We start from the raw sequence: 22,904 nt of genomic DNA, 5'->3' as shown, positions 1-22,904 counted from the left end.
ATGGATATAAATGGTGGGCCAAAGAAACTGTTGTTGAGTTACTGGAGAGGCCTTTAAAATGAGCATGTATTGCCTTCACATATTTATTGAGGGGGTTTTCACATATATCTGATATATGTGAAAACATATTTGTTATATTTCACATATAACAGCGGTGAGCACAGTGTCCTGGCATGGCTGAGCCCCGCCAGGTCAGCCCAGCACCACGCAACAGTGTGGTGTCTGGGGACTCAATTCAGCCACGGATGTTTTGTGGCCCTGAGGCAGCCAGAGTTTGCTTGTCCTCAGCCCTTTGCCTCCCTATGGAGAGGTGACAAGGTTGAAAAGAGTATTGTTGAAGACATCTGGGACAAGGACATCTCACCTTTGAGGAGGTGGATATTGTCCACCTTACTGTGGTTCACGCTCCAGCTGTGGAAGGATTTGGGATGTCTGTTTAGGAATGGCAGAGATACATTGGTGCTGGAGTGAACCTGCTCTTGTTCTAAAACACGCAACCTGCTCTCCTGGTTGTTCCTTTTCCTTTCAGCATTTCATCTTTGACTGGTGAAACAGCATTTCCCATTACGTGGAGAATTCTGTCCTCTCAAGCTAGCAGCAGTCTGTCAGAGGGAAAATCTGTGTTTGCTCCTCTCCCATGGGTGCTTTCCCAGTGCCTGCCTCAAGCTGCCTGTCCTCTCTTGGGATCCACCCTGACCACACAAGCGGTTGTGGAGGTGCGTGGTGTGGAGCAGAAACTCCTGGTGGTGATGTGGCCCTGGCCAGCTGAGGACAGGTAGGTGTTTCCCAAAAGCATCCCAAGACTTTTTGCCCAGTGGCCTTTTGGGTGGAGGAGTGTGCCCTCGGCAGGCAGATCCCTTCCTGCTCAGACTTGCTTCCCAATCCCCAGGAGTACTGCAGGCTGGCTCTCTACAGGCAGCTGGAGCAGCGCCTGCCCCAGGTTCAGGGCGGGAGAGCTGTCTGCGTGCTGGGTGAGGACTCTCTGATCTGTGTGCCAGGAGCTGGATATAGACACAGACAGCTGGATGAAAGGTGTGTAAAATCCCCCTCGAGGGGCTAGGATTGAAACTGTGAAACCAAAAGTGTGTGCAAACATGTTAGGCTCCATTTGGGGCAGCCATATTTCCCTCCAAAACCAGTGGGAGTGGAGAGATCATAGGCTCTAACTCTGCTAGTGTTTCATTTTGGAGCAGTCGTGTGGTTTTGAAGCAAATTTCCTAATTGTCCTCACTCTGTGTGCACTGTGTTCGTTGGTGGCACAGTTTTTGTGCACATAAACTGTGTTCATCTTGGTGGAAACCAGACAAGTTCTGCTCTGAGCTTGCAGCAGCCATGGAGGAGGATGTGGTGGTTGAAAGCAGCAGCTGGTCCTCTGGGCAGCTGTGAATGACACACATGTCCAGAGGTTTGGTCCAGGTGCTGAAGCCTACCTGGAAGTATCATCCATGAGCAGCATGCATGGTAGATGTAGGAGCCTCGAAAGCAACTTCTTCAGCCAACAGATCTCCTCTGTCACACACAATTATTTGCTGGCATAGGTGCTGCCCATGAGTTTATGTGACCTCATGCCCTTGGTGAGTAGTGGCTTCAAGTGAGTGTTGAAGTTTTGTGCTCCAGGGACCACAGGTCACCCCGCTCATGTCTCACACCTACAACTGCAGTATGGCCTGTGCTGAAGTGTTTGCATTGCAGGCTTTGCCCTGCTTGGGGGATCCCCTTTGCAGTAGGATCAGCATGGGCCATCACAAAGAACACTGGCTGCTGTTTTATACATTAGGTGTTTGAGGGAATGGCAAGAATGGCTTTCTTCCTCCATCTCTGGCTGCTGAGTCCAAAATCAGGACAAATGCTGGGGATTCCCTGGTCTGGAAAGTAATTGCAGCCACCCTGGAACCCTTTGGGAAGGCTCCTGCCGCTCTCTGCTGCTGTAAAAGCACCTCTACTGGAGAGGTGTGGGATGGAATGGTCTGGTTCATTGGAAGTGTTTTGGTGGGAGGTGGGAGTGTCAGCCTGCCTCGGTGTGCTCAGCTGCCAGGCACTGTGCCCTGGCTGTGCTGCAGCCAGGCTGAGCAACCTGACCAGGAGCTGCACTGTGCCAGGGAGTACCCCCAGGAGCACCTCCAAGCTCATCACCTTTGGCCTCTGTCCTTCAGCTACTGCCAACCTGGGAATGGCAGCAGAACCACCCAGTTAGTGCTCAGAGCAGTGCCAGTTTCCCTGCAGCTGTTGGAGGAACAGCTGAAACAGAAAACAACTCTTTTCAGGCTTAATGCCAAGGTTTCCCTCTCCTTCTTGTCTTGCTGTGGGTATCATCTCAAACCACAGGCTTCCTGAATGAATCACTAGTGCCTGGAGTGGCCAGGCACCACTTCCAGCAGGAAGGGGCAGAGCCTGCTACTCTGATATGGGCATCACCTCACAGCCAGTTGATAAGGGGCCAGGGCTGGAAAAAATTCCTCATGAGAGCAACAGAGGGTCACTCTGCAAAAACAAGGCATCTCCCAGCCACAAGTTAATCTTTCCAAGCACAGTTTCATGCTTTCATGTTGCCTTTATGTCATCTGTGGGAGAACAAGCAATGCCTGGTCTGGGGGGGACGTGCCCCTCATCTGGCATAGTGAGTTTAGACAGGACTGGTGCTGTGCATGGTGTAAGCTGGGCAGTTTGGGTCAGGAAGCAGACCTGGGGTGACTGTACCATTGCCAGCACAAGGGCAGAATGGTAGGAGGGCAGTTGGGTGGCCTAAGTCTGGTGATGACTGTAGCTCAGAGAAGGCTGAGAGCAGTGGGGAGGCTGGGCCAGACACTGGGGGAAGGCTCCAGTGGTAGCAAAGGTATGTTTGTACAGATGGACTTGGAAGAGGAAAGTGCTGGAGTTGGGAAGACAGTGGAGAAATGATTCATACAACAGTTGGTTGTATGAATGTATGTATGTCTGTTGGCTTTTCAAGTCCTGCCTCGTCTCTTTAGTCTGTGCAATCCCTGGCATCTTGCTGGTGCTTTTCATCTAGAGATCTCTGAGATGAGTACAATCATCACCCCCAAGCAGGAGACTGGAAAAATTCAGGTGCAGAGCAGGTGGAGGTGAGAGTTGGGCTTACAGCAAGACCAGCTGTCCCATGGGGTTGTGCTTAGCTGCTGCCCCACACTGCACTGCTGTGACTGTGTCTGCTCTGAAGAACCACAGCGCTATTGACACCAAGTTCAAGGCCATGGCTGAGATAAACTGTACTGGTAGGCTCAGGGCTTTCTTCTGCTGTCTGGGGTCTGTGTTGGAAAGTGCTCTCTGCTCGTGGATTCTTATGGACAAGGCAGGAAAAAGCCTTGGGCTCCTGCTGTGAGGGCAGTGCCAAACTATGGGAAATGCCAGGAGGCATTGGTCTCCTTTTCCCAGAGGATTTTGACAGCAACATGTCTGGTTTGGAGAACCTGTCTGTCCAGTATTGCTTTCATTGTATTCAGTGGCTGGACGGTTCATCTATCACACCTATCAAAATGGTACCTCAGCACTTCTGAGGAGTGCCTGAGGTGAGGTGATTGCTATTCCATGTGGACTGCTTGTTCTCACAACCTCTCCAGTGGGAAGAGTGCATATCTTAGAGTGCTTTGCTTTGTACTTTATTACCCATGTAGGCTAATGAGGGTAGGGCAGGTGACAGAGAGGTTTGAGGTTATGTGGTTGCTCCTGAGCAGTTCTTCCCACAGTCCCAGAGGGACCCAGGAAAGTCCCAGCTCTTACACAGGGGTACTCTGTGCCAGGGAGCTCAGCCATGGCTCTCCTGGCTTACTTCACTGTCCTGCCTAACATTCGCTTTTCTGAACTCTTTGGAAATGATTATTTCTCTCTTTCTCCCTTCTCAGTCCATAGGAGGTAGAAAGAAAGAGCTTGAGCAGTGGGAGATGGTGAGATCATGAGGAGGGGTTGCTGAGGCTGCCAGTGTGCCAGTTTCAGGTTATGCCAATTTGAGTGAGAAGTCATCCTACAGCAACTCCTTCTGTATGGGTATGCTCAAGGATGAGGGGGCCTGGGCAGGGTCAGATGGAGAAAGAGGAGGGGCTTTTGGGAAGCTCCTAGTGAAAGAAAGGCCAGCTTGGCAGTGGTTTCTCCATCCTTCCTCTTACCCCAGCAAAGTTTTTCCCTGCTCAACGGCCTTCCAAAAGCCACAGACTTCTGCGCTGCCATTTCCCCTGGCCTCCTCAGGAAGGGACCATGGAGAGGAGGCATCATTCCCAGCTCTCCTCAAGGGTGTTTGCTGTTTGGCAGAGCAAAAGGGGCAGTCCTCTATCCCCAAAGATGAGCCCCTTTGAGTTGGTTCTAGAGGACCCAATCTCTCTGTGGCAGCAGATGTGGGATTGATTGAAGAAGACCATTTGCTTGGTGGTGTTAGCTGTAGGAAACTAAATGGAAATGCTCCAACATGCTTTTTAATTCCAAATGTGTGGTAGGATTTATGACAACTAATGCAGGAACCATAGGAGAGTCTCAGAGCAAATCAAGTTCCCAGGCTCTGGTGGGTCTGTGGTGATGCCTCAGGCAGCAAGCCACATTCTCACCAGGGCTGTGACTTATAAATGAAATATGTCAGCAGTGCAGGACAGATCCAGGGCTAGTTCAGCTTCTGCTGCGTTATTCATGAGTATGTGAAAGCTCTGAAAAATGTGACAGACTTTGGGTTAGGTTCTCAACACAACATTACTCCTCGTGAGATGAAATATGAGCGTGTCTCTCCTAAGACAGGAATATATATGCTGGAAGCTGTGGGATAATGGCATATCTAAAGGCAAAGTGAAGTCTTTGGTGTTCTGCTGCTAGTGGGTTTGTTTTCATTTTCCTCCCAACAGGAATACTTGCTAGCGGTCTGCAAGCACTCACAACCATGGCAGTGTGGTTCAAGTCAGTTTGAAAATATTTTGCCCCAGAATTGCTTTTGCGTGAGGTTTTGCAAGGTCTCTCCTTGTGAGTGCAGAGGATTAGGAGCCCCTGCATGGCTTCTGAAGAGGTCACACTGCCAACCTGGAGTCTCCTTTTTGCCAAAGTGAGCACCCAACAAAGAGGTTAACTGAAAATTTAGCTTGTGTTCCCTTTGTAATCACTGTGCTCAGCCCTCTCAGGTAATGATCCACAGGGACTCAGCATCACTCCTAAATCCCTAAAGCATTTTGGCCTTGTAACTGTGGGTGGCTGTGGGACCCTCAGGGTGGGATGAGGAGTAAGGGGAAAGGCAGGGATGCTCAGAGGCCCTGAGGGTTGTGTGTGCCTAGGAAAAGGCAGCATGGCAGGGCCTTAAGTTCTCTTACTTACTCATGAACCTCTGTACTTTCCTAATGAAAAAGGACTTGGTCCTGTCTTCTGAGAAATAACTGAGCATTTCCTTGGCTTCCGTGAGAGCAGGTCTGGGAGTGAAGTTTATATAAAGGGAACTGCTGTGCACATGGGTATTTTGTCCACCTGGGCTTACGTTGGTATATAAATCAGTAATTGCTTTGTATTAAAGGCATATGAGGGTCCTGAGCTTTGGATCCAGCCTTTCCCACATCCTCGTGTCCTTAGCAATTGGCCTCTGCTTTTAATGCTCCATTCACAAACCCAAGGTTGTGGGTTCGATCCCTGTATGGGACTTGATGATCCTTTGTGTCCCTTCCAACTCAGAATATTCTGTGATTCTGTGACATGTCTGGAACAGTACTTTGGCAAGGGACAAACAAAGCCCAGATCTGCACCAGGCTGTCCCAGCCCTGCGTATGCTGGGAGAGATGTGGTGTATCTTGTGACTGTTTCTGGCAAACAAGTCTGTCTGGCCATGCCTGAGCTGAGGAATCTTGTCTGGGTGCTTGTGTTGGCCGTTTTCAGTCCTGAAACACCTGGGTGTGCAGCATCCCTGTTGTCTGTGCCTCCAAACCCCTGTGCCTTAGGCCTGTAGTCCCAGGTGAGAATGGTGGAGCAGCCTTGAAGGTGCCTCATCTGGGTGCTGGGGGACCGATCCCTGGGCTGTGCTGTGGCACCTCAGGCAGCCAAGAGACACAGCCATTGGCACCTGCTGCAGATGTGCAAATAGCATCTGTCTGGGTTCTGCTGCTGTGTCCAGAACTGTGTGATGGGGCAGCTTCAAACAGCAGCTTACAAGGACAGTGCTCTCTACTCCTCACTAGCCAGCTGGCTGGAGCAGCTGCTCTATTCCATCTTTTTGGGAGAAGATGGTAGCAGCTGCCAATTCTTAGGTTGTCAGTGGAGAGGTGCCCACATTGGAGAGCGAGATATTATTGCTCTTGTACAATCCCAGTTTCGATAAAACCGGGTGGGTTTGAGGTGAATATGGAGTTCCCTTGTCAAGTAAGGAGGAGCTGAAATTCATGTGTTTGAAGTGCTATGAGTAATCCTCTGCCTTTCTGAAGAAACTTTTTTTTTCCTGAAAAACTAGTGACTTGCAATGGATTCCCGCAGCACTAGTTGGATACGTGACAAGGAGATCATATAAAAGGTCACCCTTGGTTTGAAATGAAGGCAGTGAAAAATGAGTGTCTTGTACTAAAACTGTTACTGGAGATTGTTGGCCAAGTATTGCAGTCTCACTTTTCTATTTTTAAAACTCTCTCACCAGCTGTGATGTGACCCTTCCCTCCACACCCACAACAGAAAAAAGCCCTTACTGATTAGAAACAGGAAATAATAAAACTCACTAACCACAAAGTATTTTCAGACACAAAATAAACAAGCAGAGATGGTGAGAAGTAGATATTTCCCACTGATCTCTTTTCAGCACGGTAACCATAGCTGATAATTATAGTCACTGGGGATTTACAGCTTTTAGAGGGAATGTATGATTTTAAGTTGATGCTGTCAAACTGTAGTAAAATATTTTCATCACAGCCTCTCCCAGCATAACAATAAGGTGGCCACAAGTGTCATGAGGTGCATTATTGACACCATCTAGAAGTAAAAGAACACTTCAGGTCTGATCCTGGGCAGGGAGCTGCTCCTGTTGTTGGTCCCACTGGTGTTCAATGGAGCTTCCTCTAGTGAGTACAGCTGTGGGGGATTTTATGGGGTGGGATTTTTATCTAAACTCAGCAACATGTATGATAATAAACCGGTAAGGTCTTTAATGTCTCTTCTCTTCCAGGATTTTGTGGTTTGCTTTGCCTGATAGTTTTCTCCACCTATGAGTGTTCTGTGCCCTTTGCTGCAGTGGTTTGCTTGGGGTGGCCCCAGCTCCCAACCCTCTGGATCTTTGCAGTGGGATATTGTGTATTTTCGACATTGGTGGTCATTCTGGAGGTTCCCGTCAGCAAAGGGGGAAGTCCTAATTTTCAGGCCGAGGATAGAAACTGAGGTTGAGGTAAGATCTGTACAATTCTATGCCTTTACCTGACTTCTGACCCCATGGTCGAAGAAACCCGCCTTGCCTCCTTGCAGCCATGTGTAGGCCAGTTGTTTCTCCTACCACCCTTATGCCACTGCTCCTAATGGCTCTTCAAGAGGGCTGGATAAAAAGGAAAGCTTCACAGAAAAAGATGCTAAACCCAGAGGTGCTGGTTTTCACTCCTTAGGCACCTCATCAAATAGATCTCGCTGCATAATGAGCCCCTCTGAACTGCGGGTCCATTCATTAATATGCGTGGTGTTTGTTTAAGAGCTCCCTGCTCTTTTATTTTAACTGCGAGGAACTTTTAACTGCCTTTGAGATGAAAAACAGGGACCAAATGTTGCCAGCAAGCGAGCAGATTTGTCCCAGTCTTCTTGGTCCAATTTGCAGGAAATTTTACCTTCTGCCCTTTAGAGGATCTTTGTGATTCACTTATAAGTAAAAGCTGAAGCATTGATCCAGGCTGATAAACCCAGCTCCCCACTTCTTTCAGAATTTTTAAATTGTTGCTGTGATCCAGGTAATGCTGTCTGTGTGTGTGGTGCACTCTGCTTTCCTATAAAGCATCAGGAGCAAAACCCAAACCAGCTCTTTCAACTGCATTAAGGAAAAACTATTTGTGAAAGAAGAAAACAAAAGCAGATGCTTGAGTACTGTTTATTCAGAGCATAAAGGACAAGGCTGGGAAAAGTATCAGTCATGATCTTCCAAAAGTTTATTTAGAACTTTTAGTTAAGGAAACAAAAAAAAAATCCCTAAATATAACTATAAGTTACATATATATACATATACTAACACATAGATCACTAGTTTAAGAGCAATGTCAGGATGTCCAGGTGGCTGGGAACAACACAGCCAGAGTGAGCAACCCAGAGAGCATTTCTAAACAGCCTCGAAAGTCCACACCAAGTCTCTCCCTTTCTCTCTTTTTTTTTTTTTTTTTTCCTAACCACTGCAGCATTTTTACAGGAATTGACACTGGAATCTCCTACAGCTGTACAGGGGTAATAAAAAAATAAAAAGCCAAAGAGATCAGCTGTTTACCCCTTTATCCAACAAAGTTATCTCAGTGGTTTATGTGAGATCTGAGAGGTAACTGATGCCAGAAAGGGCCATTGCCTGTTGTTTTGTATTTTTATTAATAGGAAGTTAATTATTTTAGAACATAAGACAAGAAAACTATATAATTAATATAAGCTAAAGAGCATAAGAGGGTTCTATACAATAATTTAGATGTATTAAATAAATAAAAAATAATAGCAGCCTTCTACAATGCAGGCTACACATAGGTTTACTTCGGCTTGAAGTACCCTGGTCTTTAGTACACCTACAGGAACAGACTTGCTCCACAAGTGTTTTAAAGAAACATATCTATAAGATACATACGTAAGAGTGTCTAAGGTTAGGATAAAAATTGAAAACACACTTTACCATGGTCTCCACATATCTAATGACCCCATTCTAGGGTTGTTATGGGAAAAATTTGGCTGCAGAACCTGTCTGGGAGGCGCAGCATCAACCTGGTTGAAAACCGACAGCAACGGCACCTGGAAGGAATTTTTGGAAGCCTGCTTGTTCTCTGCAGAGTAGAAGCGCTCCTGTGCCAGGTTTGTGCCCCGATTGCTCCCCTTAGGGCTCAGGGGACCTTTTGGCGTCAAGAGAGGCTGTTGAGATGGGCTGGAAGACCTCAGTGCTGCTTTGCAGGTATCTTCACCAGACCTGGGCAAGGATTTCAGCAGGTGGTTTAGTAGGCGCGCCCCAAGGCTCTTGTCCATCCACTCACAGGTGAGAAGGAGGTTGTGCACCTCGTGCATGCACTGAATGTACCCAGTGCTGTACCTCTGCTGGGCTTCCAGACCCACTTTGGAGTCAGCTGCATTGGTGAGGAGACAAAGGGGAGTTGGTGAGAGGGTAAGAGCTGACTGGTGTGTTCCTGCTGGGAAACCTTCACCAGGTTTCCTGGGGGGCTCACTCTGAAGCCTCTGGACTTTCCTAGAAGATGCCTCGTTTGTAGGGAGAAGGTGAGCAGGGTGTGAGCCCTGGTGCTCTGCTGCCTACTGCAGAGGCAAAACTACGCCAAAAAGCAGAAATAGGCTTGGGAAGGAAATAACACCTTGCCCGAATTAACCAGTGCCCAGCTCCATCTCCCCATCTAGTGGAGAAAGCCGAACCCAGGCAGCAGCCCGGGCCTCGGCTGGTTTGGATGATGCTTTTGCCAGTCTGGCAGGGGATCAAACCTGCTGCCACCCTCCTGCCCAGCACGAGCACTCACCCATCATCTTGCTGCTCTGGATGTTCTGGAGGTGCTTCACTGTCATTTCAAGGATGTCTGCTTTTTCCAGTTTAGACTGCTGATAAGGAAGGAGAGCAGCAGTTAGAGGGAATGAAGGGTTTGCACCATGCCCAGTTTCTCAAAAAATGAGAACAACCCCACCCCTCAGATTTCCCACCAACAAAAGAACAAAAAGCAGCATAAAAATGAGCACTTACATCCAGGTGAAATGCTCCCACAACTGTCTCCTTCAGCTGGTCTAAGCAGTTATTAATCCTTTCCCTTCGCTTCCGCTCAATGAGGGGTTTCCTTAACTGGCAAAGAAAAGGAGCAGGAAAATTGCAGTTGGTATTTTTTTTCTTCCCCTCCCTGCTGCAGTTCAGTGAGGTCAGAGAGTCCCATCCCCTGTGCGAAGCCAGTGTGGGGTGGCACAGGGCTCAGCAGGAACAAGATGAAGATGGATGTGTACCATCTTCAGCCACGGCCTGTCCCTTAGATGGCATCAGCCCTCAATTCTCCCACCTCCACTCATTTTATGCAGGGTTCACCCAAACAAAACAGAGAGAAGCAGAGAAAGGGAGCGGGGAAAAAAACCACCCATGTGGGTTAATTTCAGAGAAAACATCTTTATAATATGAGGAAAATCACTGTCCCCCTTTTCTTTCCTGGAAGCAGTGCCCATAGCCCCAGCACCCATCATTCACACGCCTGGTGCAGCGCAGAGGGCACGTACCTTCCTCTCCTCCTTGGTGCTGGCGAGCTTGTGGGTGCTGCCCGGGGTGGCTGTTGCGGTCATTCTAATCCAGGCACGGGATGGGAAGGAGGCACTCGGGCAGTGGGTCGCTCCGTTTCCAGTTGGGCTCTTTGCTGCTCCGCCGCTCCTCTGCTGTATTTATAACCCCGAATTAGCATGTGAAAGGGAGCTGTCCTTGGCGGGACTACTTTTCCCACACGAGGGGTCGAGCCCGGAGGTTTGTGGCCATCAATCAAAGCTGACAGGTCACTGCTTCTTTTCAATGAGCACGCCAGCCCCCCCAAACGGCGACAGATGTCCGGCCTCCGACGCTGGGCTTTGGAGGGATCTTTTGTTAGGGAAGAAGGGAAGGAAAATGGGCGCGCTCTGAGCAGCTTGCGCGGCTCCTCGTTCAATTTGCACAGATTCCCAGGGAGGGAAACAATAGCCGGGAAGCGGTTGAGTTACACCTGGGAAAATGCCTTCTACTCATCTTTTTCCCCTCTATTTCCTTGAAGTGATGCCTGGTTTCACTTACTAACCTGACCCCAGCCATTTCACATCTTTGAAACAGCCTCTTAATTTAATAATAGAGTACTTCAGCTAGGAGTTCCCGCTCCCAGGGATTATTATTACAAGGAAACGATGATCGATTAAAAACTGTTGACAGCTGGTTGTTTCCATCACAGAAATCCTCTAGGGCAAACATGGGAACATTATTTACCTCTTGGGAACCTGAGTTCTCTGTCGCACAGGGGCGGACGTAGAAAATATGTAACTCTTCCAGTTTTTGGCTGCCGTGTAGAATTTAATATTAAACTGACAGGCTATTGCAGATGCAAACTAACCTAGAGGTGAGTTAGTCCTGTGGGATTTTTACTTTGATTTCCCCCCTGCCATGCTGAAGGGGGCTTGTCTGTTCACTCCTCTGGAATGCTGGTGTGGGAGCAGAGAAGCCTTTGGAGGAGTCTTGGTGCGGAGTGAGAATGCACTTCTATACTTCCTCACTTCTGCCTGGTGTGGGGGAGAGTATGAAGGTGTTTTTCATGACCGTGCATTTGCCTTCTGACGTTTGCTTTGCTAATGAGCAGGATTTGGCAGTGTCCTGTTGGGTCCTGCAGGTGAAGCCCTTTGGATTGGTGTCGAATGTGTCACCTTACTGAAGTGGAGAGGAAGGGGCCACAGTGGCTCAGAGGCACTGTCAGCCCTCCCAACTCACTGGTGGGATTTTCCAGCTCCCACTGTAGTGCTGTGGCTGCAGAGCCCACTCCACTCAAGGCGAGGGTGGGATATACCCTAGTGATAAAAGTGAGGACTTCATGTCCCTTGCTTAACCACAGCGTGGGTGGGTGTGTGTTTGCTTGTGAGTAAATGCAAACATGCAGCATGTCTGCACACCCCGCTGCCTGGGCTCATCATGAAAACATGTCCCTGGACATGGAATCTGGCAGGCAGAGGCTGTTTGTCAGTCAGATACAGAGCTGGGGTGCAGCTACCTGGTTTTATAAGCGCACTATTTGGCAGAGGCCTGGGATGAGCTGGTGTGGTTGTTGTGCTGGGAGAGGAGGGCTGGGAGGGTGAGGTTAATAACTTGTCCTTTGTGCCAGGTAAAGGGAGCAGGGATGGGCCCATTATCTCAGGTGTGTCCTCTGCAAAGACAGCGAAAGGAGGTCCCACTGCCCTGTGTTGGAGTCTCTCACATCAGCCAGCCCCAGCTGATCACCAGTGAAGACTCTTTTGGTTTTCCAAGATTTTTCCAGCCCACTTGGGAAGTGAATTGTTGCTGGTATTTATAGAAGGTGTAGCTGAGGCATCCATGACTCCAGCACCTTGGTATGGAGGAGGCAGTGGGTGGGCTGGAGTACAGGAAGGTTGGGCAGTTTCCTAGGGTGCTCCAGGCTGGAAGCATGTCACCTGGGAACACAGCTTCTGGCTGGGTTTGGCTCAAATAGTGGGTAAGGAAGAGAAGTCCACCATCTGCCCCCAGGCCAGACACCCCTCCACCAGCACCTTGTGCAGAAAAAGGCACCTTACCAAGGCAGTCAGGGCAGCAGGGGGAAGCCTGAGACCACCTTGGCTCGTGGCCCAACTGAGCATGGCAGAGGTGTCAGGAAATGCAGAATTACCTAAAAATTCCTAAAAGCGTGTCCTGTGCCTGTTGGCACCCCTCCTTGGGTGGGCATGGCTATAGGGCGCTGTGTGTGCCTCCCATGTTAGTGGTCCCAGAGTCTGGCCAGCCCCCAGTGCCACCAGGAAAGGTGTCTCCAGTCTGTAGTGGTGGGACCTTGTTCCTCGCTCTCCCTTCCCTACTTGGCCTTCACTTGCTGCTTCTGCTTCACCTTCCCTTCTGCTTCCTTTATCCTGTGAGCTGCTGCCAAGGTCTGGGGTGAGTGGGATGCTCCACGAGACCATGGTGCAAGCTGGTGGCAAGGTTTTGGGTCCAGGGGACAGCTGGGTGGGAGGGGAGGCCACGAGCAGTGCAGTGGCCCCCGGTGCCCAGCCACAGCCTGTACCCAGCCCACTCAGGGTGAGCCCCTTTGCTTGCCCACGGGCATCTGCTCTGTGTGAGCTCATTTCAAGGTTCATTTGTAAGACAGCACCACAGTGAAAAAGAAGAACAGCTTGTGCTGTAAACAGTTATTTTACACCTCTCAGTCACTGCAAAAGCCTTTATTTCAGAGGTGGGGAGTGCGGGTGGGAGAGCTGCCCTGGCTTGGGGGAAGGCCGACATCTGTGCTGGGGATTGTAGGTACCCAACAGGCCAATGCAAATGAGCATTACAGGGAGCTTACTGCAAATTCCTGCTTTCCCTTTGCACTGCCACTGCCAGGTTTCACTGAAAAGGGGATTCTCCTTTGTAAACAAAGCCTCCCTTTTTTTTCCTGGGCTCTCCAAGAAAAAAAAAAAAAAAGGAAAGAGAAAGGGGTGAGTGCTGCTTAGAGTTTTCTTTTTTGCTATTTTTCTACGTTTCACACCCCGGAGAAAGAAAACAACTTTTAACATCTGTTCCTGCACTTTTTAAGAGGGAAAGAAAGGCTCTTGAAAAGGGGGAAAGTGTGGCAGATGTTGGCAGGTTCCCTCCAACGCAGATGTCTTGCTCTGAAGAAAACTTTCTTTGGGGATTGGCGGCCAGGGCTAATCTTTGACTCGGGACACGCGACTGCTGAGCGAATGGAGGGACGTGGGAAAGCGCCGCCGAACAAAGGGGCTTATTCAAACAAACCTGAGAGCCGTGAACAATCTAATAACCAGCAGAGAAATGGTCAGCGGCCCCGGCCCCAACAGGGAGGGCTTCGGGGCAGCCGGTGGCCACAGGACAAGGGAATTTGACCGTGTCCCCAGGGCTGCAAGCAGGGGTGTCTCTTCCTTGCCCCCAGTCTGCTCCCTCTGGGGCATCCAAGGCAGTGCTTTGGCCGAGGACAATCGTTCTCGAGGTGCTGAATGGTCTTGGCTGCCCCACGGTGACAGTAGAGGAGATGGAGGGCAGGTGGGCTGGGCTGGGCTGCCCCACACACACCAGCCAAGGCAGCATGAGAGGAGTGACTGTTGGACAGCAGGGATGTCTTTGGTTAAGCTTTTAAAAAAGAGGTTCTGCCAAGATAGTAATAATAATAAAAAACCCCAGTCCTACTGATTAGGACCGGTTGAAGGAGGCCTGTGAAACTGATTTTGGTAGGAAAAAAAAAGTGTTTATTTTAATTGTAAGCAAAAATTTTGAGAGAAAAAGGTATTTTCTGTAAGCCTTTCAATCTCTTTCTTTCTGACCGATAATACATTTTAAAATAAGTTTTTGCCATGAAAGCTGGTAATATTTCAGCTTAAGCACTTCATAGGAAAAAAGGGAGAAGCCCAGAGAGAAGGGAGCAGAGCCAAGAGGATTCACACAAGAAAGTAACTCATTCCAGTTTGCTGTTACAGCTGAAGAGCTCTCTAGATCATTCCTCTAATTCCTTCAAGTTTCGTTCTGCCTCATCTCTGTCCTGGTCCATTTTCTCTGGGCTCTGGTCAGGGCACAGCCTTTCCTGCCAGCAAGGCTGCCTTGTGCTGGGACAGCTCTGCCTCTTCCCTGCTCAGGGCTGGAGGGGAAAGCTCGGTGAGATGGAGCTGTGTTGCTCCTTTGGAGGTCAAGCCCTGGGGCAAGCAGCCCAAAATGCTGCTGTGAGTGTCCCCTGTGTTTCTCCTGACAGCAGAGTCCTCCCTGCATGGCAGCTGGAAAGCAGGAGCCATCTCAGCTGGACTGAGGAGCCCCATGCTGCAGGAAGGATACTGCATGTCCCCAGAGACACGAGCACCTGTCCAGGCTGGTTCCTCCTGCCTCTCACAGTTTGGGGTGATGCTGTGGACACCAACTCACAACCTGACAGGACTAAACAGGGGGCCTGTGCAGCACTGGGGCAGACCCAAGTCCAACCTAGGCCCTAGATGGTTAATGAGTGGCCTTGTTAACACAGAGGAGCATTTTGCTGGGATGGATTTGCTGTGGGAGAGGGGGAGGAGAGCTGAGCAGGTGCTCCTGAGCACTGCTTAATCTGCTGCATGTGTGGGTCATAGCAGGACCACTTGATCCCCTCTTCTTTCCAAGCTGGGGAGCATCCAGGCTGGATTTGCCTGTAGTTAAGTGACTGCTTGTCCCTCCTCTGAGATGTCTGCTGGCTGGGTGTGGGGGCATGGGTGCCTAGCCTTGGGAGTGCTGGTGAGCAGGTGTCACAGGGATGGACAGGGTGCTCCAGGAGTCCTGCCCCATCCAGCACTTGCAGCTGGATGGGTCTGTGGGTTTGCTGGGGCTGGTTTTATGACAGCAGCTCTGTTTTCAGCACGTGCAGTGACGTGAGGTTTGTGGAGCGAGGAGCAAAGTGTGGGTTTGGGAGCAGGCAGGGTAAGGTGGGGGCAGCTGCTTGCTGCCAGCATGGGGAGTGGGTTGGCCCTGATGTGAAACCACAGGGCACCCTGTACACCTTGCATTCCCTCCCTCGGGTCAAGCTCCAGACCCGCCTTGCTGTGAGCAAACACTCTCTGAGGAGAGGCTGTTTTACAGGGGCTTTAGTCATTCTGAATAAAGAGGGTTTTGTCCAGCTTTTTTCAGAAGGTCAGTTGTGGCTCAAGGTTGAGGTTTAAAAATGAGGGGTAAAGCTCTCCTTCAAAATGTTTAAATCTGGATGCTTCTCAATAGCTGTAAATCCCAAGAACCCCGTCCTGAAGCCCTGCGTCACCAGGGGTGTTTTGCTACCCAAATGTTACAGCAGGAGAGGAATGTGAGAGCAGCAGGACGTGCCGGCGTGGTGACTGGATGTGCCGGGTCTGGAGGGTGCAGGAGTGCCTGGGCGGGCAGGCTGGCTCCCGGCACAGAGGCACCTCAGCCACAGTCTCTTGGGGATTACTCACTGCTGGATGGCCCGAGGGCACTGGGGCTACACCTCCAGACTGGCCTCAGTTTGGGACATTGTACCTGCCGTGTCCCACCTCAGACCCACCTGTAGCAGGGTCTGCAGGGGGACCATGTGTCCTGCAGCCTGGCCAGGATGGATAGAGCTGGAAAAAAGCTGGAGCAAAAAAGCAGGGGATGATTTATTTGTGCTTGGGGCGTGGAGAAGAGCACTTGCAGTCATTTCCTGTGTTAAGGAGAATGGGCTGAGGGCACAGCCTTGATGAACAGACGCCACCCACAGTGGGACATGGGGCCAAGGGCACCATCAGAGCTTGCAGTGAGGGGAGCTATGGCTATGCTGGGGAAGGCTGCTCCAAAGACCTGTGTTGGAATCCTTGGAGCTGGAGTGACACTGTCTGCACCAGGTCGCTGTTTCTGGCAGAGGGCTGGGAAGTGATGGGGTTTGTGGCTGAGTGAGTGGGGAAGAGGCACGGGGGATCTGGCAGATGAGTTTGATGTCTATGGTAAGTGGTGGCCTATCAAGGCAATATCGTGTGCAATATCCTGTGCAATTCACCATGGTGTAGGCAGGGGTAGGAGTGCAGTTGAAGGTTCACCTGCTCCAAAGACATTTGGTGGAGAGAGAGAGAGAGAGAGGTCATATATGGCATTGGACAGTGCTACATGCAGTATTTTCATCATAGAGAAAATCCAGCTCCAAAAGTAGCACTGGACACCCGGAAATTCTGTTGACATCTCTCACCTCCTTTACCAAGTACACCAAATCTCCCTGGCCCCAGCTCAGCCTCCTGGGTACCAGTTGACTCTACCATCTTCAGGAGTGAACTCCTGGGATAGGAAATAATTACAAGGCTGGTACCAGCTGAGTAATTCTCAGCTTTTCTTTCACACACCCCCATCCAGCCTTCGTGTTAAGGATTAGCTGACGCTCCTGCCATTGCTCAAGGTGTCTCTCACCTGGCAGGTTAGCAGCTGGTAAGCTCCACAGCCCCACAGGAAGTCTTATCTGCTGCTTTGCAGCCAGAAAGCTGTAGCTTGAAATACAGCTCATGGCGCAAAAGAGTCCTATAGGAAGAAGAAAATCTGATAAGCTGTGTGGCTGGTGACAGACTGATAAGGGTTATCCCCTTGCCTGTGCCAAAGTGGTGGTAGGAGGAAGAAGAGCCAAACTTCACAAAGATGGCACAGGGGGCTTTCAGGGAGTGTTCAGGGGGATACTTGAACTTTCCTTATGTGGCATCCCAGGAGTTACTTCATTCAGGAGGGCAGCCCTGGGCATTCTCATACTCTCTGTGTGTGAGATGTTACCAGATGTCACCTGAGAATGAGCCTGATCTATAATGTAGAAAATTCTTGGTTTATTCAGCAAGATTTGCTTTCACAACAAGATGGGTGCCTAACTCCCCAAACATCAGGACCTGGGGCTCAGCATCCTGCACCCCACCCCCTACACATCCCGTTCTGCAACCCCTGCACATCCCACACAGCCTGTTTCTTCTTAGCTTCTCAGTTCTCGAGGCCACAGAATTATCTAAGTTTCACCTCTGTGAGAAAAATATCTCTTCTGTGGATAAATGCAGCTTTTGTCCTGGCTCGGCCATGCACCAACACTTCCTTTTTATAGTATGTGTGTATACGTGTACTGACACCACATCCTGACCCCCTGACACAAAATACCTTGTCAGCATGAATGAGGCAGCAAAGCCAGTCATCATCCATGCTCTGCAGGGAGGGTGATCTGCAGCCCTCCTGCCCATGTGCTGTTCTGGGCCTTGCCTGGGTGGGTGCCTGGGCTGCTGCTGCAGGGGCAGCAGGACAGCCCATGGGGGCACCAGGCTTACCAGAAGCGTTTCCTACCAGCTGCCTGTTTCTGGTGCTGCAGGGCTGGGATTGCAGCACCTGAGGAAGTGGGGAAACACACACTTGGGTGGTTTTTTGCACTTGCTGGTTCAGTCTCAGCACAGCCCAGCTGCTGCCGTGACAGTGGAAAACACGAGGGTTTAGGAGGGGAGAGCATGAACCTCAGAGTCTCTGGTTCTTTGAGCCAAGACCATCCTGGGTTGTTTGTAAAATCTCATGTTGTTCTCTAAGCTGTTTTTTTGCATCTGTATTTTTGTAACTAATTTTTTACCAATTAAAGCAAAAAGTTTTATACTGCTTTTTTGTTTACAAATACTGTCTGGTTTAAACTGTCTCTCCTCTTTAATTTCTTTACTTTTTTCCCCTCTTCAAATGTATCTAGGAGACTGCCTTTTATTACAGGGATGAGCATTTCTTCTGGAGGAACCAAAAGGTGTAGGAAGTCCAGGGACATAATCACTTGTGGGTAGTAAAACCAGGGCCCTGACAGGATGAAGAACAGCCAGGACCTGTGAGAAGGTGGGTGACACTCCATAGGCCGGGATCTGGGAAGAGGAAAAGCAGTTTTGGCTTCTCCATAATGAGGCACATAAAAATACTAACAAACCCCCCGCTATCACAATCCTTTTTTTCTTTCTTGTCTATTTTTGGGGTTGCTCTGTCAAAAAAAACAAGAGGCCATGGCACACATGAGCTCCCTAATTTTCCAGAATAATACCTGCGACCAGCTGGGTGTCTTCTTGTGTTTCCAAGGTGATGTTTCTTCCATCTCCTCATTCCAGGTACATATATGTGCACATGTGCAGACAGCGATACAACTTCACACTTGCACACGGACAATTTTCACGAGATACAATTTTGCCATAGAATGTAACTAAACTCTCTTTTGAAGGTGTGTCCTGCTGAGCTGGGGGGAAGGAGCTCAGCCCTTCCCCAAAGCAGCGCCTGATTGAAGGTGGGGACAGGCAGAGAGCTCTGGAGTGCCCTCCTCCTCAGGAGCCGGGGATCTCATCAGGAGAAGGAGAGGCCCCGAAAAGCTTTGGAGGGTCTGTATGTATTTGCTGGAGTGGCTCAACACAGTTTTGAGTGTCAAGAGATGTGACAACGGCTCCTGTGTTATAACTCAGCCCCCCAGCGGTTGAGCCCCAGTCCAGCTGAACAGCAGCACTAAGCCCATGCCCTCCACTGCAGCACGTTTCTGCTGGAAGAGCTAATTAATTAATTTCTGCAAAGCCCCTTGAAGGGGTAAAGGGCTAAGTAAGTGCATAGCAGCGTTATTCAGAGGGTATGAGCTTCAGGGCTTAACGGGCGCTACTTAAATATGAACTGAGTGAGTAACCTTGGTTTGTAATTTCTTTATAATGTAAAAGAATGGGGAAAGCATCTAAAAAAACACAAACACCACCAGTCATTTTCAGCAGTGTTCACAGCCTTGTATCTTTCTGCATGATTTGGGATTTGTAGTGTATTTGCTTCCAGTTCTATCAAATTAATGGATGTATTTATTTGACTGGGGGTTTTTTTTGTTTGGGTTTTTTTGGTTTGTTTTTTTTTTTAGCTCAGGAAATATTTTCTACTACAGTGCTGTTTTTCAGGGTGACTTCTGTTAATTCCTTTCATGTTTACCATGCTGATGGAAACCTGGTTTTGACATTAGTAGGAGATTCTCCCTAGAATGGATGCTGCGCTTTGTAGACAACTTTCAATTGTTCCACACTTATAAAAACTTTATTAAAAGGACTTGCTCTCCAGGAAAGGAATTTGCATTGGATTTTTTCCTATGATTCTTCTGGCAATTGTTTTTGTTTTCTGACAATCTTTACATGCTACCCTTAGTTCTTGTGATTCGCAATAAAATTTTTAAAATGTGCTCTAATTCTGAAATGGCACCTTGAATTGAGGATAAATCATAACATCCGTGTAAGAAAAAAAACTCCAACTGATATGGGAGACAATCACATTTATTTGTGTTTTCTACTGTAAATAGGATTTGGAGGCAGGGCAGGTGAGTCTGTTCATTTTGTATTAACTGAATGAACTGAAAGGTAACAAAATACTTCTTTGAGAAAAGCTTCAAGAGACTGCAGTGAACACCTCCAGGTAGTAATGGGTGAAACACAGTTTCAGGGGCAGTCACAGGCACTTTTGTAACCTGGTGATGAAATTCAGCCACTGTAGCTTGGTCCAAAGTCCATGGAAAGACTCAGGACTCTTGTTCTGCCAGACTTGAAGTAGAAGACATTCAGCATAACCACAGTTGTCTCTGCTCCTAATATTTCCTCCCCAAAGCCTTTTCCCTGAAACACTTTGGCAGGAACAAGGAGCCTGGGCTCTGGCCTGTGAATCACACCAGTGCATGCCTATGCCCAGTTAAAACATTAACTGGATGTTGGTTCTCTTCTTTCCTCCTTGTGTGTTTGTCCAGACAGCTGACAAGACAACCCAGATTATTTTCTCAGATGATCTGTGTCGTGCCTTTTCAGATGGCCATGTAGGTGACAGAGGAGCACCTCTATCCCATTGCATGGTGAGGGGGGACCTTCTGCCACAGCAGGATATTGGGGAGAGGAGGAAACACCCTTCAAAGGGAAAGGGCACGTGTGTCCTACTGAATTACAACTCTGGAAAAGAGGAAGGATAAACCAGGCGATGAATTACTGGGCCTCATGGAGAGCCAAGGGCAGCCAGCCCTGGAGAGTCAGCTGCTGCCACAGCATTCCATGTGGGCACAGCCACTCTGCGGGAGGTACAGTCCAAAGGAAGAAAAGAGGTGAGCAAAACAGAGCTGCTTGAAGGAGGATTAATTTCGCAGGCTGACATTGGTTTTCCCCACTTTTGCCATTTGTTGGCGTGGGATGGTGATGAGAGGAGCTGGAGCTGAGCTGCAGGGCTCCTTGGGCCTCCCATCAGCAGCAGAAAGCCCCAGGATCCCATTAGGCTCTCTGTCCCTCCTGAGGAAAGGACCTGCATGCTCGCCTTTCTAACTGTGTTTTTTTCCCAGTGAAGTAACCTGGATTTTTTTAAAAGATTTTTTCCCCGTGTTTACTCACTTCCTAATTTGCAAAGATTAATTAATTCACAGTGGATGTCTCAGTCATGGCTGTGAATTAGTGAATCGTTAATGTACTAAGAGCTCTCTTGTGCTGAATTTAATTCCTGCTTCTAAGAGCTTAGAAAAATCATGCTCTCACTGCTGAGGGATTTCCCTGCAGTGTGCAGGGATGGTAATTGCACTGAACCCATTTCTTGCATGATCTCTTTTCCAATGGTCATTTGTAAAGTGGTAGTGTCTATTTTCCAGGAGCTGGTGTTGAATCCCTGTACCAGTGCTTGCCTTTAAACAGTACCCTGAATATTATCTGTTTAAATTTGAGTGGTTTTAGCATAATTATGGGTTAACAATTTGAACTCAGACATACACACTCTTTCCATGTTGGCTTTGAAAACAATTATTTCCAGCTCACAAGTGGGTTATATGAACTGCCAACATTTTGCTGACTGCACACTGTGGGTCTAGGTGAGCTTGGCAAGGTCCTGTCACATCACACAGGCAGTGCCCCCTGCCTGCTTCAGGTCCAGGGCTGCTGCATCTCTTACATCTTCATATAACAGCAAGTAGGTATTTGGGGGATACAAGGAAGTATATATAAATCTATTGTATTATATATATTATATTGCAGGGATGGCTGCAGGTGTGATCAGAAGCATTTTTCCATGCCTGAGCTGTAGCACACAGCTGACTGAGATGGCTGGTCCAAGAAGACCCCCAAGAGGTCAAGAGGCAGCTTTGCCCATTGACACCACTTGCCCTCAGTACAGCAGAGAACCACAACACGTGGATTTCAGAGCAGCAACATCCTGCCTGCAGGAAAACATTACTGTGTGGAGGAGCCTGACCCAAACCCTCCCCAGCAACATGACAAGGAAGTGCAGGAAGGGGATGTGAAGACACGTAATCAAAAAAAAAAGCTGAAGACAGAAGCTGTCGGCTCACGAGGAGCTTACAGATGTTTTGGGAAAGCAGGCCAGCAGGTCTCACACTGATGCACGGCAGTACTGAGGCAGACCCGCTGGGACGAGGTTTTGCCTCGTGGCTTGTAAGACATTCATGACATACATTCCATTAAAAATGCATTTTTCTTCTTTAAACATTGTGTGTTATACCACACTAATGGACAACATCAGCTTGATCTCTTCTCAATGCAGGCAAATCTGCATTTGTCACTGTGACAATAATAGATGAGTATTATGTACAGGGACACAAAAACAGCCCGGAGCCCTTCCGTGCTGCAATGGGAACTGCAGAAAACCTCCAGACTGTAATTCACCAGCACCTGATGCACCGGCACCTGATGCATCACGACGCTCAGACCATGTCCAAGGCACGATGCCAAATCCCAACCCCACACAGGAGCCCTGAAGGTCACGACATGGGAAAGGAGCTTTGTGGCAGTGCAGACGGTGAGGAGGGTCTGCAGGAGGGCAGGCCAGAGAGGGGGTTGGGGGGCAATAATAATGAAAAAGAATAATAAATACAAATTATAAATCAGTAAATACCAAATAATAAATTTAAACAACAATTAATTAAAAAAAATACCGAGTACTAATAAAGAATAAAAGAATAGGCTGCACCTGGGGTTTCACGTTCAGTTTTGGGCCCCTCACTTTAAAATGGAGCGGGAATAGAGGAGGGCAACAGGGCTCGTGAAAGTTCTAGAAAACTTGTCTTATGAGGAACAGCTCGGGGAGCTGGGTTGGTTTAGTCTTGAGAAAAGGAGGCTCAGGGGGACTTCGTCGTTAACTACAACCACCTGAGAGGAGGTTGCGGTGAGGTGGGGCTGGTCCCTTCTGCCGTGCCTGCAGGGAGAGGACAAAAGGAAGTGGCCTTAAGCCGAGACAGAGGAGATTCGGATCAGATAGTACAAAAATTTTTTCCCCCTCTTAGTTTGGTGAGTCACTGGAATAGGTTTCCCAGGGAGGTGGTGGCGTCACCGTCCCTGGTACGAGGAGTCTGGATCTGGCACTGGGCGATGTGGTTTAGGGGTTACACTGGTGGACGGTTGCACTGGATGATCTTAAAGGTTTCTTCCAACCTCGAGGATTCTACGACTCTAATATTAAAGACGAAACCCAACAGAACCGGGAACAGTAAAACGAGGAAATAACGAAAGGGACGGTGGGTGGGGCGATGCCGGGGCCGTCCCGCGCAGGCGCCGTCCTGGGTCCTCCGCGCCGGCAGGGGGCGGTGTGGGGCGCGGCGGGCGGAAGTGCGGGCGGGGGCAGGGCCGGA

General features: G+C 49.1%; 1 protein-coding gene and 1 long non-coding RNA gene across 4 annotated transcripts; one reads left to right on the top strand and one right to left on the bottom strand.

Moving 5' to 3' along the window:
- Positions 1-646: 646 nt before the first annotated feature.
- Positions 647-21,763, top strand: LOC113992234. Of its 3 annotated transcripts, none has more exons than XR_005562569.1 (7): positions 647-775; positions 6,868-7,016; positions 7,121-7,336; positions 8,829-8,970; positions 18,017-18,660; positions 20,098-20,384; positions 21,295-21,763. It is a non-coding gene; the product is annotated as an uncharacterized LOC113992234 (long non-coding RNA). The 3 variants fall into 3 exon arrangements; XR_005562571.1 differs by having other exon boundaries at positions 8,829-9,148; XR_005562570.1 differs by lacking the exon at positions 6,868-7,016.
- Positions 8,283-10,473, bottom strand: LOC113992235 (transcription cofactor HES-6-like). Its single transcript, XM_039378764.1, has 4 exons — positions 10,369-10,473; positions 9,854-9,949; positions 9,636-9,711; positions 8,283-9,236 (listed from the first exon to the last, which is right to left on the bottom strand). Exons 1-4 carry the CDS (start codon positions 10,429-10,431, stop codon positions 8,791-8,793), a joined length of 681 nt encoding a protein of 226 aa, XP_039234698.1. The 5' UTR covers positions 10,432-10,473; the 3' UTR covers positions 8,283-8,790.
- Positions 21,764-22,904: the final 1,141 nt, after the last annotated feature.

The sequence above is a fragment of the Pipra filicauda genome, unplaced genomic scaffold (genome assembly GCF_003945595.2).
Source record: "Pipra filicauda isolate LSUMZ 115617 unplaced genomic scaffold, ASM394559v2 scaffold146_size1912638_pilon, whole genome shotgun sequence".
In the NCBI taxonomy this organism is placed as follows: Eukaryota; Metazoa; Chordata; class Aves; order Passeriformes; family Pipridae; genus Pipra; species Pipra filicauda.
Note: the sequence above shows the minus strand (reverse complement) of the source record. Positions and strands in the feature narration are given on the sequence as shown.